Source organism: Apostichopus japonicus, chromosome 14, assembly GCF_037975245.1.
Source record: "Apostichopus japonicus isolate 1M-3 chromosome 14, ASM3797524v1, whole genome shotgun sequence".
Taxonomy (NCBI): domain Eukaryota; kingdom Metazoa; phylum Echinodermata; class Holothuroidea; order Aspidochirotida; family Stichopodidae; genus Apostichopus; species Apostichopus japonicus.
Genome location: NC_092574.1, coordinates 4,636,756 through 4,653,513, shown reverse-complemented (window position 1 = coordinate 4,653,513; position 16,758 = coordinate 4,636,756). Strand labels below are relative to the sequence as shown.

Sequence of the window (16,758 nt, the reverse complement as noted above, 5' to 3'; positions counted from 1 at the left end):
ATGAAATTTTAACCAATCAGAGTTCACCAATTCTGCATTACTACTATTACTATTACTACTACTATGGAGACAAATTGTCTACTCTTCCAAAGGGGAAGGAAAAATTTATTTGTTTATTATTAACACTCAAAGTTTTGGCATGAGAAACTTTACGGCAGGGGATGTTACACCAGCACACACTAGCACAATTGCAATTGATACTGAGCCTTCAGCATCATAACCAAAAACAGTACAAAGGAATTGAATACAAATTTCACCAGTTTGCTCAGAATAAGTGCTTCTTGCATTATTCCAAAATAAAAGCTTGTATATAAAATAAAAGTTTGTTTATAAAATAAATGTTCCCCTTGAACTTCCTTCTTAAAGCCATACACTGAATATGTGCTTCACCAAACCTAGACTTCTTGAGTTAGCTTATAATTCATAAAATAAATGTTCCCCTGAACTTCCTTCTTAAAGCCATACATAAAGTATGTTCTTCAACCAAACTAGACTTCTTAAGTTACCTTGTTCATAAAATAAATGTTCCCCTGAACTTCCTTCTTAAAGCCAGTATGTGCTTCAACAAGCATCACATACCAATTTATATCTTGGAACAATCTAGAGTTCACAAGTCCTTTAAGGAAAGGCAAGAAATATCTACAATTTAAGACGAGATACCACAACCCACGGGTTCTCCGTTGATCAACTTGCATTATTTACTGGCATTATTTTAGGTTTTCTTTTGTCACACTGCCACACTAATATGCTTTTAAATCCTAAGGATTAACAACCTTACCTTGCAAGTTCACCCACTTTCTCACGCCAAGGGGTCCTTGGTTCTCTTACTTCCACATGGTAATTCATGGTAAGTGCCTGTAAAAATGACAAGAAACAGTCATGTTGTAATGTCACAACACATGTATCTCCTTGAAACGACCACCTTAGTCTTTTAACGGGCAAGTTACATAAATGACATAAGTACTCACCATTGCTGCATATGGTTGCATCTCCCAAAGCTGAGTATTTGTGTTATCAATGATGACAGGAGTGATACCCTTTTCCATTGCACGTTTGGCTGCAACAGATACAAAAGATATACATGAACTTTATATTTGTAACTCATTCTCATAAGCATTGTCATATCCACCCTGTCTTAAAAAACCTGCACTGGCTACCTGTAAAATATCGTATTATGTATAAAATTCTCCTTATTGTTTATAAATCACTTAAAGGACATGGTCCAATTATATATTTCTGACTTACTACATATTTATGTCCCCTCTCGTAATCTAAGATCCAGCTCTCAATTTTTATTATCTGAAATTAAGTCCAAACATTCTTGAGGGGGGGGGGGGAGGGGTAGGTCATTTATTGTTTCTGCCCCTCGCTTATGGAACCAACTTCCCTTTAAAATCAGACAAGCATCTACTCTCTCTAACTTTAAGAAGAGCATCAAATCCCACTTAATGACAAAAGCTTTTATGTGATCTTGTACCATTAAGTTTTTCTTCTGTCATTATTTTGTATTATTCTGTATTATTTGTATCATTTCTAATTGTCAATTGCGCCATGAACATTCTTTGAGTGGTGTGTGCGCATTATAAGTCGTATTATTATTATTATTACTATTAACTGGTGCACACCAAAATGAAGAGGATTATCTATTGACTAAATATATAAAGGAAGTTATCAGGAATAAGTTATCATTTTGACCAAGTGTGATCAACCAGTTTGTTCAATGGTAAGGATATTACAGTAAAGAATGGTTATTCAAATTCCTAATGCAAATCCCTTAAGACTTTTTACAGTAAACTGAGAGCCTACAAGAGATTATTAACATGATGCAGAGAAATATTTTGAAAAATTAACAGTCATCTGGTATAAATCAGTAACAAGTTTCCTATCCAAGACAAATTGAGATAACCTATTGACCCCTTGAGCCAATTCTTCCACCATTTGAGACAACTTTTTTTTTACATTTGGCTGCAACAGATACAAAAGCTTTTTAAATATGAAACACTTGCAACTGAAAACACTAGTACAGTTTGAGTAAATCTCTGCTAATATATAGTCAACAATATGGGCTTCTTGCAGTATTTTACCTAGGTTTTTATCTATTATAGTTACTTGGGCTTTATCATATGATTATTACTTGGATCATATGATTATTACCGGTAGCATTAACTGTGCAAAGACCACTGTTGTGAATAAACCAGTCATATGTTATCGTAGGACACAAGATATTGACTTGGTTCAGTTTAGATCTGATATCAATGATAGCCCAATTTGCAGGGTTGATCAAAAGGGTTCACTCCCTGAACTTGTTTCTACTTATGATTCATTGAGTTTTATTTTTGATAAACATGCCCCTGTTATTAGGAAGGTCGTCAAACCTGACAAGAAAATTGAACCTTGGTTTAGTCATGATATTGTCCAAGCTAAGAAAGTTAGGAGACAGCACGAGCGTCAGTGGCGCAAAACAGGTTTATCTGTTCATAGAGAACTTTTTAAGGAACATTGTAAAGTTGTGCGGAACAAAATTTATATTGCAAGGAGAAATTATTACGCCACTATTATTGCGGATACATCATCTCCTAAAGATCTTTTCAAGACTGTTGATTTTCTTTCAAATAAACAGAAGTGTGCCATTCTGCCGAACTATTCCTGCCATACAGAGTTATCTGAGAGATTCTCCCTTTATTTTTCCAAGAAGATCTCGGAACTTTGTACTATGTTAAATCGTCAAGGCCTTCATCTTTCTGCAAATTGTTTGACTGAGCCATTGCCTGCATCTTCGTTCGACAGTTTCTCTGAAGCTACTGAAGATGAAATACTTAAAATTATCAAAAACTCTCCATCAAAATCGTGTATGCTTGATCCGCTGCCAACATGGTTAGCTAAAGGTTGTTCAGCAGAACTCATTCTTCTCATCACGAATATTGTCAATACTTCTATGTCAACAGGAACCGTACCTGATTCCTTTAAGGTTGCTCATGTGACTCCTGTACTTAAAAAGACCAGCTTGGATAGAAACTGTTTAAAAAATTATCGCCCTATTTCGAACTTGAGTTTCGTTTCAAAGGTTTTGGAAAAGACAGTTTTATCTCGCTTAATGGATTATCTTACCCAGGAGAATCTTCTCGAACCATACCAGTCAGCTTATAAGTCTGGTCACAGTACGGAAACTGCCCTCAATGCAGTTCATAATTTTATTACATCCAAGCTTGATGAAGACTGCTTTGTCCTTTTAGTTCTTTTAGACTTATCATCAGCTTTTGATACAGTTAATCATTCCATTTTGTTGGAAAGACTGCAGTCAAAGTATCGATTAGGTGGTACTGTTCTATCCTGGTTCAATTCTTATATTACTGAGCGTTATCAACAGGTGAAAATTGAAGAAGTTCTCTCGTCTCCTCGTCCATTAGTTACTGGTGTTCCACAGGGCTCTGTACTTGGACCTGTTCTTTTTTCTTTATATCTTGCGGAGTTGAGTGATATTATTCGGCACCATGGTGTTCATTTCCATCATTATGCGGATGATACTCAATTACTTCTTGCTTTCGATAAGGATGATGTGCCAAATGCTTTTCATAAAATGGAAACCTGTATAAGTGCTGTAAACACTTGGCTTACAACTAATCAGTTGAAACTAAACTGTGATAAAACAGAGTTTATTGTTTTGCGATCACGTTTCTCTGAAGTTACACCTAATTTTCCTCCACTTACTGTTGGTAAAGACTCTATTAATATCTCCTCAACTGTTAGAAACCTTGGTGCATATTTTGACCAGACCATGTCACTTGAAAAGCACGTTACTAATCTCTGTCGTTCTGCAAATTGGCAACTTAGGAAAATCAGTTTGATGAGGAATTACCTCGATAATAAGACTTGTGAGATACTGGTCCATGCGTTTGTGACATCAAAGCTTGATTTTCTTAATTCACTTTTATTTGGCCTTCCTGATTCGACCATCAAGAAACTCCAAAAGATCCAAAACACCGCTGCCCGTATCGTGAAAAGGAAAGGAAGAAAGTGTCGCACCACCCCACTTCTGAAGGAACTTCATTGGCTACCTATCAGCTACAGAATCCAGTATAAAATACTTCTTCTCACCTTCTGTGCTCATCATCTTGAACGGCCTGTGTACCTGTCACAACTTCTCTTGCCATATATACTCCAACTCGCACACTTCGTTCCTCCAACAAACTGTTTTTAACTGTTCCAAAACCACGATTGAAGAACTATGGTTTACAGAAGCTTCCAATACTCTGGGTCTTATCTCTGGAACAAGTTACCAGATCACATTCGAACATGCTATAAACTTTCTACTTTCAAAAGTCTACTTAAGACCCATTTTTTCACTTGTTCTTTTGTAAATTAATTTACTTTCTCTGTAAAGCGCTTTGAGCAGTAACTTTTGTTTACTGATTTGGCGCTATATAAGTCTCATTTATTATTATTATTATTATTATGCAGTGTGTTACCTCAGTTTTATCTGTACTTGGGTTTCTTGCAGTGATAGCCTCAAATGACCTTTGACCTCTACAAAAGCAACAGGGTTCTTTTGTTAACTAAGTTGGATCCACAAACCAACGGTTCATCTAAGCCGTGCATTCCTTGTTGAGTACTGTAAGCTTGCTTACTTGATTTTAATAGTTTGGCTACTAGTGACCTAATATAACATTTTGACCTTGAATAATATAAAAAAGCAATTGGGAATCACCATGGGGCACACACATCAAGAATGAGTTTCATGGAAGCTGGACCTTGATTGAATTGACCCTTGACCTTCACCGATGACACAATCAGCTGAATACTCACCACCAAGTATGAATTTCATACAGGGTGAGTTATCCTGGTTGCAAGTCAAGACACAATATATACACACATGCATGAAGACCCTTACACATGTGCCATCACGGAAGCCATATATTTACAAGTTTTACCTTTCCTCTGAGTACTTCGGTGAGCTTCTTCCAGCTTGTAAGGATTGAACTCGTAACTACCATCTCGTTTCATGAAAAAGTCATCAGTGCTGATGATCACACCGCTCCCTGAAGAAAGGAGTTCTCTGAAATGACATTCACATCATCCTTAGAGCTATTTAAGTACATTCTTAGCTTGACACCACACCTACATACAATAAAATGCTAAATATTTGCTAACTCACGGCCACGGTCATTTAGGAAAAATATGCAGGAGAAAGAAAGCAAATGCATGTGCCCCTTACACATTTTGGCATGTACCTAAATAATGATACATTTTTGATTATTAATCTAATGGAGGAATATTCTCATAAACAATAATCACCCCAACCAACATTTATGTCTTGAAAGAGAGATGGGGATATATACAGTAACTTTGCATACTGTGGTATACATTCTGTACATGTAGCTCCCCTGTTTGACAGTAAAAATTATCACCCCTTCTTTTTAACCACACAGCTGCAACCAAAATGGCTTAAATTTATACAGTGGAAGGATATACTGTATGAAGATTGCATTCTGAGGCACTTACACAAATTATTTCACATATTTGTGCAAAGTCAGGGAAATTATTCCTTAAACAGTTTTGACCCATCTACTTTTGGTGGAATCTGGTTTACAGCATCCGTGACATCACAGAGTTGAAGAATTGAAATAAACCAGACAGAAACATCAAGGAAGATCATTATTACCTTTGACCTTTAAAAGAACCTTTGGTCTCTTATCATCACAAGCTATTGCATACCACACCAGTTTATGACTATGGATAGTAGACGCTATCTAGTAGACACTACTAAGGATAGTAGGTACTACTAATTCCTTTCCATCTTCAAGAACCCTTGACATATTGATGACCATAAATTGGTCTGTTTACTAAATGTAGGACAGAATTAACATATCACTTTGAGTAGTTTCATTGCCGTTGCAGCTTTAAAACGTCTCTCACTGTTAGGAATGTAGCTATGCTTGCAGCAATTTTGGCACGAGTGGAGTGTGGAGAATTTCAACAAACCAGATAGCCAACAGACTGAGTGATTCCTTTCCAAGTTTTAAATGAAACAATCTTAATATTAGACTGCACGCAATGTGGTCATGTTCTGACCTGAGGACCTTTTACCGCCATAGACCAACATGGAGTTGAACTGCTATTCATGAAGAATTTTCAGAGGTTGACCTCTCTTGACCTCAAATGATTTTTGACTGCCACAGAGAGCAATAGGATTCTTGTACTCGCTAAGGTCGATCCACGTACCAAGTATACAGTTAAACCACATGTACTTTTTAAGTTAGAAGAGCTTTCAAGCCAACGCACCTCACACACACACCTACATATATGGACCCACACACATAACAGGCATCGCAAAGATTCTGTATGCTTTAGGCAAAGAATTAAAAAGTATCAACACACTTGGCACAGACATACCAGAAGTTTATATAGTAATTGATAAGCCTAATTTGCAGGCAAGGATCAGGCCTGACAACATTTATTGTTATTTACTGCTTAAGTTATATTGCAATACCGGCTAATTGTGTGCATAGATGGGTGGTTCCATTGTTTTACAACTGACATGTAAAAACCAGAAAACTATGTCTCTTTGTGCTTCCTAGTCACATTTTAAATGAAACAATTTAACATAGCACATGCACAGAGGTATTTAAAATTTAATTAAATTATCATTAGTATTGCCCTTAAATATTCTAGAAATTCAAATAATGGTAACACATGATCAAATTTCAACAAGCATGCCCTCCATTAATAATCATCCACACTGAGATCAGCACAACCCCCCCCCCCCCACGCAATAGTACCTCAATAGTATCACCCATGCTGAGACACTAAATTGTCTTTAAATTTCAACAAGCATGCCCTCCAATAGTAATCATCCACACTGAGATACTAAATTGTCTATTCATTTCAACAAGCATACCCTTCAATAGTAATCATACACACTGAGACACTACTGTATATTGTCTATTAATTTGTAAATCCTCAATGACAGAGCCTCAAGGGAAACTACCTTTGAAAACTTCTGCCATTTTTTTTGGCATACTACAATTGAGGGTCAATACATTACCGATGAAAATTTAATGGCTGTGTTCTAATGTAAACACATCATGTTTGTACTACTGTAACTGTTTTCTGAGCCTATTGTTACGAGAATGACTACCCAATGACTACCCATATGCAGTACCTACCTAGCGAGGGTTGTCTTGCCACTTCCGGGAAGGCCACGCAACAGACAAAGTACATTACCCCTTGGTAAAGGTTCTACGTGTCTTTCCAAATTCTGCGGCTTTGGTTTTTCGGTCCGGACAATCTGTGATTGTTTTTTTGGCCAAGACGGCGCATTCTCTTTGCCGTGCGATAGGAATGTTCTAGAGTAACTGTCATAAGGTGCTGTCCTTTGATGCACACCTATGTTCAGGTCAGCATAGGTAGTCCTTTGCCTGTGTTCTTGATTGTAATATCCTTGTGTAACTGAACGAGGGTCATAGTAGGTAGAGAGATAATCTTGCGTACCCTGTGGGCTATTTACGTCAGAGTTGGTGTACTGCATCCCGTAAAACGGTTGCCGATCGCCGGCATACGACGTTTGCCCTCTCTCGGTTCTGTTTTGTCCCGGTTGCATCCCTTGCTGCTTGATGCCATAGTAACCATTCAAATACTGAGGGACCTCATCCCTGGAAGAAGTGTTAAGATCAAGTGATGTATCGGATGGGTTTGTGGTATTTCTCCGCTGGGCTAAAAGTTTATCGATATCTGAGGACGTAGCCGTGTAACTTGACTTCTCAAAGGTCCTTCTCTGGTGGCTATCATCCATTGTCGTTGTCGTCGTTGAAGGACTATCATTTCTTTGTGGATTTTGGTCTCTGTGAGAAGAACTGCTGGGGAGCAAAGGAAGGTCCAGACTGGAATCTCTCAGTTCATTCAAGGTATTTTCTTCATCGACTAGGCTGGATTCATCACTGTCAGTACCATCCCCGCCACCGACATTGTCTCTCTCAAGACGATCTTTGATGTCCTTAAATGAAGATATGCCACCTCTCTTCTTGTTAGTCGATTTTTCTGCTTGTTCAGCAAGAGGCAAGAGCGTCTCTAAAGCTTTGGCGACTGCAAAGGTAGTTAAAGAGAACAGTAATTAGAAGAGAAAGAAATAATTGATATCATACCAAAGAGACACAGCTATTTCTTCCATAAATACAGAACCAGCTGAGTCAACAGACTGTGATTCCTTGCCATATTATTTTACAGTATACAAGAGTATTTGATGTAAACTGTACACAGATTGCTCAAATACTGGATCCATATGTACAGCAACTGTGAACTCCATCAATTTCATACTTGAAGCTAAATATCGTCATTAAAAAAAGTGTCACTTTGACCTCTAGTAACCTCAAATGAGCATTGAACACTATAGAAAATGACAGGGATCTTGCACTCAATATGGTTCATTAAAATCCAAGTATGAAGTTCATCCAAGCTTTAATTGTATTAGTTAAACATGTTTACAAGGTTTTCAGACTTTGACCTCTGGTCACTTCAAAAGTACCACTAACCTCAGCAGAAAGCTATAGGGATCTTACACTAAATATATATGCATTTACATACTAGCTTTGCAGTTCATCCACCATATAGTTTTTGAGTTAACATATTTACAAGCCAAGCCATCACTTACACACACACATATGCCATTACCATGACAATAGCAACATGTTTTGAGCCATTTATAGGTTCATCATTTCAACCTACTACAGAGAAATTCTTTCTGCAAATACTCAACAGAATCCTGCTCATCCAGTGATATCATTGGCTGATATCCCCTTACCAATTGTCTGCAAGGATTTTTGCATAGATCTACTATATTCAAAGAACACAAAATTGTTGAATTTTAAAAAGCTGGTATCATTTCATATTTTCCCCTACTTTGTACTACATGTTAAGATTGCTATGCTTGTACTAGAATGCTATCATATGTGCGCACACAAAAATGCAAAATAAAATTAGGACTTGTTTTCAAGACACTCACAGTAATACTTGAACTATCTTCTTAACCCCTCCATTAAATGTGATTATGTTAGACTGAAACATGATGTGTTACTGTTCCCACAATTCTTGCTGTCATATTTATAAGGGTGATTCTCTAAAACTTGCTGGATAGAACAACTACAATTCAATAATGTAGTCAGGAAATTAAAGAATTCTTTCCCTAACAAATTCAGAATAGATTCTTCCATAGATCTATAGTTTTGGCTGTATTTTCAGAGGTTATTGTTTTGAGCTTGAGCGCCTGAGGGGTCAATCAAAGTTACCTTCATAATTGTATTCCTCGAGAATGGAATGAATTAACACAGCATCTAGAATATCATGAAAGATATCTTGCAGATGTCGCAGTCTTGATTCTCTTTCTTCTTCCTCCTCTTTCTTGGTTAACGACGGACCCTTCTTTGGTTTCTTCCTTTTCTTGTTTTTCTGCTTGCTCTGTCCAAGTGGATTTTGCTGACGGTGTTGATTAGGCATACTTGGGATGAATCATAAAAGGAAAGAATACAGTATATGCATCAAACTTGTTGACAAAGTAAATATTACGAATTGAAAACACAATTTTATTTTTGCAAGGATTTTAAATGTTTTATTTGAGCTTTCAAAGTGTTTCAGTGAGGAACGATGCTTGGGAGAGTGGCAGTCTCATGAGAACAGTTTTAAACAAGATTGACAATTTAAATCATTCCAGCTTGTTGTAGGCCACTGATGACCATTAAACCAAAGCACATTCTTCCAGTTCCCAAACAGCAGTCATTCCAGGGTGTCATGAAATGCAACGAATAACCCTCGAAAATAAAGGTTGTCATGAGTAAACTTGATTTAAGACCATGAATCTATGTAAATGCTCATTGGCAAGATGGAGGAGGCCGGATATGGGGTTCAATGCCTTAAGACATTTAAGTAATTATATTCCATCTAAAAGAGGCAAGAAACCCAGGAAAAAATGATAACCTTTAAAAATTGTGTACAATTTTTTAACAGGCAAACGTCCTGCCACACCTAAATATTATTTCTGTTGTTATTAATTAATGATGTGTATTAATTAAGACATGTGTATTTTCTTCCACACATGTTTTATCAGACCACCCTTGTGCTTCTTTTGACCCTCCCTTCCATCGCTCCTCCAACAGCAGGCGGATAGAATGTGATACATTTCATTGCTGGCATTTATACAATTTTGCACTAATAGCTTCAACTATTACTGTATATGATAGGATAGTGTCTGTCAACACCACGAATGCACTTGTATCGCCTCCTCAACCTGTTCTGCAAATGGCTTGTCACAACAAGCAGTAAAATCTGAAGATCCAGCATCACAACATGGTGCAGTATGCAGTATCTTATAGTACCTGGCTAGGTTTAGTGAACCAAACTTGACATTGCCAAAACAATGGCTGATGGTCTAGGAATAGGAATTATTTCTGGGGCTGATCAATAATCCTGATTTTGAAGTGAAAATTGTGATCTTGATACAATTAAAAGAATGATACTTGACTTATGGAACAAACTTTAATTGTCTTATGACGAGATAGGGTAAACTTGGGAAAAATTCCCACTTTAATACTTGTTTCCAATGCAAGTACAAAATGGCAAGATGAATTATTAAATGGAATATGCTATGGAATATATAAGTACAATGTAAATAAAAGTAAATAATAACCAGAATGCAAAATGCATTGAGGTTTCGATGACTTCAATGCACTAGACTTCTGCTTGTTAGTATATAACCAGAACTAGCTGTTACAATAACACTATGGCATGCTAACACAGGTCAGTCTGTACGTGGTTATACACACCTCCATCAAAAACAGTAGGGTTCTTGTACTCAATGTTATGAATCCGCACACCAAGTATTACAAACCAAACCTCTAATAACTTCACACATTAAGGTTGCAGAGGAGTCCACTTATGGACAATTTAGATTGGAATATGCCCATGAAACTTCAAAGAATCAACTTGAAAGAAGCTAACACAGGTCACTGGAGGTCAACCTGAGGTCAAAGGTCACCCAAATGCAGGTCGACTATTGTATTACAATAGCGTAACTCCCAACCTTGATGGACATTTGGTTCTCAAGTTATTGCAAAAATACTAGTTTTTGACCCCTGATTGACCTTTGTTGACATTGGATCACATGACTGTTATGTTTTGAAACAATCCCTTACCCCATTCACAACTAGTCCCAAAATATCAACCTTGTTGGAACCTGTCAATGGTAGTTTCACAAGTTATTGAGAAAAACTAGGCCAACATTACAGCCAACTCCATGAAGTGAAAACAAATCTCAAGTTCACAGGTGCTTGACCTAGTTTCTCCTTGGCAGCTGGCCAAGAAATGTTTTGAAATTCGTGGTACCTGTGCAACTTACATCCAACCAGAACTACCAATGATCTACAAATATTTTCTAGAGAAGGCACGCTTCGCCATTAAAATGCACTATTCCATCGAAATCACATCAACTCTTTAGCAAAATATCCATACGGATGAGTGACAAGTGTTGCAGTAGCTCTAGCACTTTTATATATCTATGGTCTGCAAGCAAGCCTTGGAAGACACAGTTACACACACACACATGTATGTAGCTATGTACATAGCAATTCAGGACTTCTAGCGACACACTTAAGTCAATGGGGATATTGTCGCGAGTTCAGATTCAAATCTACGGATGCCCGTAAGATCATTTTCAATTGTCAATAGGCTCTCCTATTCTTATGAGGCGAATCGCCCATGTCATCTACTCATAGGCTGGACGATGGGAGATACCGTATATTATGAAAAGGTTTTTACAAGTTGACCCCTGGTGACCCTAAATGACCTTCGACATCCACCAAAAACGATAGGCTTTTGTACTTAATGTGGTCAACCTACATACCAAATATGAAATCAATCCAAGCTTTGCTTCTTGAGATATCATGTTTACAAGCTTTTCACTATTTGACCCCTGGTGACCTTAAATGACCTCTGATCTACATTAAAAACAATAGGCTTCTTGTACTCAATAAGGTACTCCTATGTACCAAATATGAGAACTGTCCAAGCTTTCCTTCTTGAGATATCGTGTTTACAAGCTGGGCGTCACAAACGCACACACACACGCATACACACCCATACACACACGCATGATTGCAAAGGTTACGATTATCATCGAAACCAAAAAGTGTGTTTGTCCCTAACACAAAAAATCTGAAACAAAATTCTGAGGCAGCACTACAAAAGGAACAAACAAGGAACAGAAGTGACATCAGAGAGATCCACATCTTCACCAGGATCTGCAGAATCAGCTGAAGACATGATCGCTGCAAATTATCAAGTGGGAGGGTATGTGACAGCTAAATAAGATGAGGATTATACATTGGAGAGAGTGATGCAACCAATTTAATTCATTCAATATAACTCCAACTCATGTGACCATCAAGTACATTTATCGAGATGGAACCAACCGATTCAGTGTGCCAGAATGAAAGGATGATATTCTGCACTCAACGGTTTGATATCCTCTACAAACTACAGAAAACCATCATCACTCTGTATTGAATCAGGAAGACTTAGCAAAGACTATGGTCAAATTTAATACATGGCAAATGAACATGCATTGAAATAATTAGCATTTCACAAAGCAACAGGTTTATCAGTAATAGGCTAGAAACATACATGTATGCCTAATGACATGGTTATGCTTAAAAGGGTACAAAATATGATTTAGTTTGTTGATTATATTTACCAAATGTATAGACTTTCCAATGTTGACAAGTATTATACATGTAAGCCTAGGCTATAAGTTTTTTGTGTGCGAATTATGTTCCCTAATGTTCCAACTTCATCTTCCATTTATAAAAACACCCGTTGAAACATTTGAAAATGCACCCTTTAATACCACTGCCATAACAGTTTACCTGCCTCAGGCATTTAATTGGCTCTCGCCGAAAATTTGAGCTGTGCAGTTTCCATTGCTAGGCTTAGTGAATTGATTACATAACATACTGGCTAAGTTCCAGACGAATCACCTTGAATGAAAGGTGAAGAAGTGGGCAGTGGCGATAAAAGGAACGGTAGTCTCACTAAGGGGCGGATTTTCAAATGATGACTGTGTTTGTGGTTTCAGTTAACCAGCTGTGTTTGAAAAGTTATTGCACTTGATGTAGTATCCCTCATTATTAAGAAACTATGAATATACTCTATGGGGTAACTTGTGGTATAGACATATTTTTTAAAAGAAATGTGTTGACGTTTTACCATGTGACCCAAGTAAAAACGTCCGATAAATTTCCTCCCCAATATATCGATATAATGTCCGCGATATTAAATTTACACAAAATGGAGAAAACATATTGCAAAAGAGGTTTTCATAGCTATAAAGTATTACCCTATCGTGCTGTTACTACTACTAGCCTAGTACCGTACAGGGCAGCCAGTACTACTGTATGACCACTAGTAGGCATGGCCTTAGCCTAACGTTAGGCATGTATGCTAAGCAAGTTTACAACCACTAACTCTAGTAAACAGGCCTAAGTACTGACAGGTTCGCAGCCACAAATTTGACTTACTTTACTGATTGAGAAATACTGTAAATCGTTTCTGTCAATGATGCCCTTCTTCTATTTGGGGAACGTTATGTTCTTTCGACATATGACATTCGACGGATGTTCGGCAAGTAGTATCACCAATAATAATAAGCCACTCACTCACTAGGCCTACATACACGATTAGTAACAATAACAGTGAAAGAGCTACACAATGCATACCACCACTGCGCTGACGTCCGTCACTAGCTCTTGCGTCATCGGGAAATCCCGGAAGGCTACCCAGTTAGCGTGCTAACCTTTTCACGCCACTGACCGAACATAACATATGAGCAGGGAGTGTGTCTTGCTGTTCCAAACTTTATGCCGTAATGCTGCCCTCGGAACATTAAAACATTACAATAATTTTTCAATCAAGCTGTTAATCAACTGAAACAATGACTTACTCTGAATGACCAAAGGAAAACTCATATACGGTGTGCAGACTCTCAAGTATCATGTGGGAAGTTTGCATATGTAATATTATGGTGACTACTTGTGCTAGGGTATTTCAACTTTACAGATGGACAATAGTCATGTATCATTGTTGGCCTGCTCCCCGATGATTGTTAAGAAGTTGAATGTAATATCAATGCTCTGATTTTGTTGTTTCGCAAATTCAGAAAGTCTACATATTATCAGAAATTTTCTGATATTGGAATGACAAAGTGGCAGTAGCTAGCAAGCAACTTCTAGACATGTATACACATGAGTGTTAGAATTATAGTAGTAATTATCTGCGGTTATGCTATACTCCTTGTTCCGTATTTTAGCAATTTTCATCTCGTATAACCAATAGGTGCGTGGTTATTGGCTATAGCCAATATGTAAGTACATGTAGCTGGGCAGTACCTAGTACAAATACGAGTACTTTAGCATGTGAGTCCGATCACTGAAGATCAAGAACCGAGTACTTACAAAAAGGTACTCGAGTACTACCCTATTACTACAAGACTGAATTCGTGTAATTAGCAGTCCAAGGATTTGATACACATTTTCACTGTACATAGCTTACTATGGCCCTCTTGGTAGTCAAGTTGGACCATATCCCATTTGTCTCTGGGCACTATATGAAGTAGGTGTGTTTTGTATTAGTGTAGAATATAAAACAGTCATTTTTTTTGGTCGTTCTCAAATTATGTTTTTCCCAAAAAAATTATGTTCATTCCGACAACATAAGGCTAACTTCTAATGGCTTCTGGCAATGCACTGTGAACAATTGTTGAACAGTTAACGATCATTGTTTCACTCTCATAATCCATCGACATGTCAAAGTTTTATGTCAGCATTAAAGAAACTTATAATGGCAATATGCTGAAATCAGTGAAATGTCACCATTTAATGGTAAAGCTTACATTTTTTTCATCTGTTGGATCAAACATTGAAATTTTTAGGGATAAAGCTTCTAGATAAAGCATCGGAAAAGTTGTGAGTTTTGTGATAATTTTTTTGTAGATAAAACCTTCCACATTCTGAGACACATTGTCAACAACTTTGAAGTAAAACATCAAAATTTTGAGATGAAACGATCAGATCTGTAGGTAAATATTCAATATATTCATCTAAACTGTTGAAACTCTTGAGACAACTGTAGAAATAGCAAGATGAAACGTTGGAAGTTAAAGATGAAATCCATTTGTAGAACAGCCCCTCAATACTGCCTTTCAACTAAGTTGTTGTGAAGTTTTTAATAGGACACTAATTCTTACAAGGAAGAAAATAGGCCTAATTCAGCTGGGTGGGCTAAGCTCGCCCATAACTAAGCTATCCATTAAAGTTCACCAAATAAATTACTTTTCCATCTGCCCAACCCAGGGGCGTATCCAGAATTTTCCAATAGGGGGGGCGTCAGGCATGAATGATCGCCGTCCTGGGGGATGGGTCTAAGGGGAGGGGGTGGACAATTTTTGCTTTCGAAGAAGGGCTGAAATACAACATCGTGCCATATGTGATCCATTTTTCGACCTTAATAATAAGCAACAGGCGCGGCGGAACGGAAAAATTATTGGGGGGGGGGGGGCTAATGTGTGGAGACTATCTAAGCGGAGCGCCACCATTGGTTGGCGCGGTTCGTACAAGAAAATTTTGGGGTTTTTCAAACCCCCAGATGGCCGGAAACGGCACTTCCCGAGTGTTTTATGCTGCGAATACCTAGCCCTAAAATATGGGTCTCAAGTCTGCAATTTCAAGGATTGCACGTAAAAGTCTGTAAAAACATTGTAATTTGTATGGTGTTTTAAGAGAGTAGCTATTACTCGTAGTGTACTCGCAAAGACGTTTTTGAGTGTAGTAAGGGCAGTGGCGCAGCTAGGGGAATTGGTCGGGGGGGGGGCAAGAATGGTCTGTAGGGGCGCTTTCGACACTATCTAGGCGGAGCGCCACCACAGGTTGGCGCGGAGCGTACAGAAATTTTTTGAGTAAAGTTACTCCCTAGATTGCAGGAAATGACCCTTTCCGGGCCTTGCTAATTTGCAGATAAACGGAGAAACAAATAGGTGTCGTCGCCATTTTGTCGGAAAATTACACCAACAGAATATGACAAATGTCAATAAGTATATGAGAGCGCAATAATATAGTCAATCGCGAATAAGTTAAAAGTAGTGAAAAGCTGAAAAGGGCGCCAGCAGTCAAATTGAGTCCGTCAGGAGGGGGGGGGGGGAACCGCCCCCTGACTGTATATATGGACGCTCCGCCACTAAGTAAGGGGATGTTGGAGAACTGGCTGAAATGAGGCAAGTCATTGGCCTAAGACGAAGTTGTGTTACGCTTATCGGTACTCACACTAACTGCTTCCACTTTTCACGGGGCGTGAAGACGCGGTTGGGGTGACAATGTGGTCTATAGCCAGAGGACGGGCCGAGGGACCAGGGTCCCCCAGCAATTACTAAAATTATTACACCTATATAGTATATACGTGTGCATCGGACAGATCGACAAGTATGCATTGAAAAATGGGCAGATGCACGTTTCGGAGCCTTGGTAAATATTGGGGGGGCTTATCATGCAGTTGACCCCTCAATTTTTCATTGGGGGCTGAGCCCCCCCCCCCGGTTCCGCCGCCACTGATAAGCAACATTTCCAGTAAAAATGGACACACAATGCACAATTTAGTATGGCTGGCATGTCACTTAGTGTTAATAGTGATAATACAAACACAATTACCATCTATGTTTCTAAAACTATTATG

General features: G+C 38.1%; 1 protein-coding gene across 1 annotated transcript in view; it reads right to left on the bottom strand.

Annotated features, from left to right (window-relative positions):
• Positions 1-13,739, bottom strand: part of LOC139979818 (uncharacterized) — a 35,057-nt gene extending 21,318 nt beyond the window's left edge. The window contains exons 1-6 of the mRNA XM_071990944.1: positions 13,557-13,739; positions 9,279-9,487; positions 7,164-8,079; positions 4,929-5,053; positions 969-1,057; positions 779-855 (exon numbers count right to left, since the gene is read on the bottom strand). Coding sequence (XP_071847045.1) covers positions 779-855; positions 969-1,057; positions 4,929-5,053; positions 7,164-8,079; positions 9,279-9,486 — 1,415 coding nt within the window. The 5' untranslated portion in view covers position 9,487; positions 13,557-13,739. The remainder of the gene's footprint in view (positions 1-778; positions 856-968; positions 1,058-4,928; positions 5,054-7,163; positions 8,080-9,278; positions 9,488-13,556) is intronic.
• Between the last annotated feature and the right edge of the window lie 3,019 nt (positions 13,740-16,758).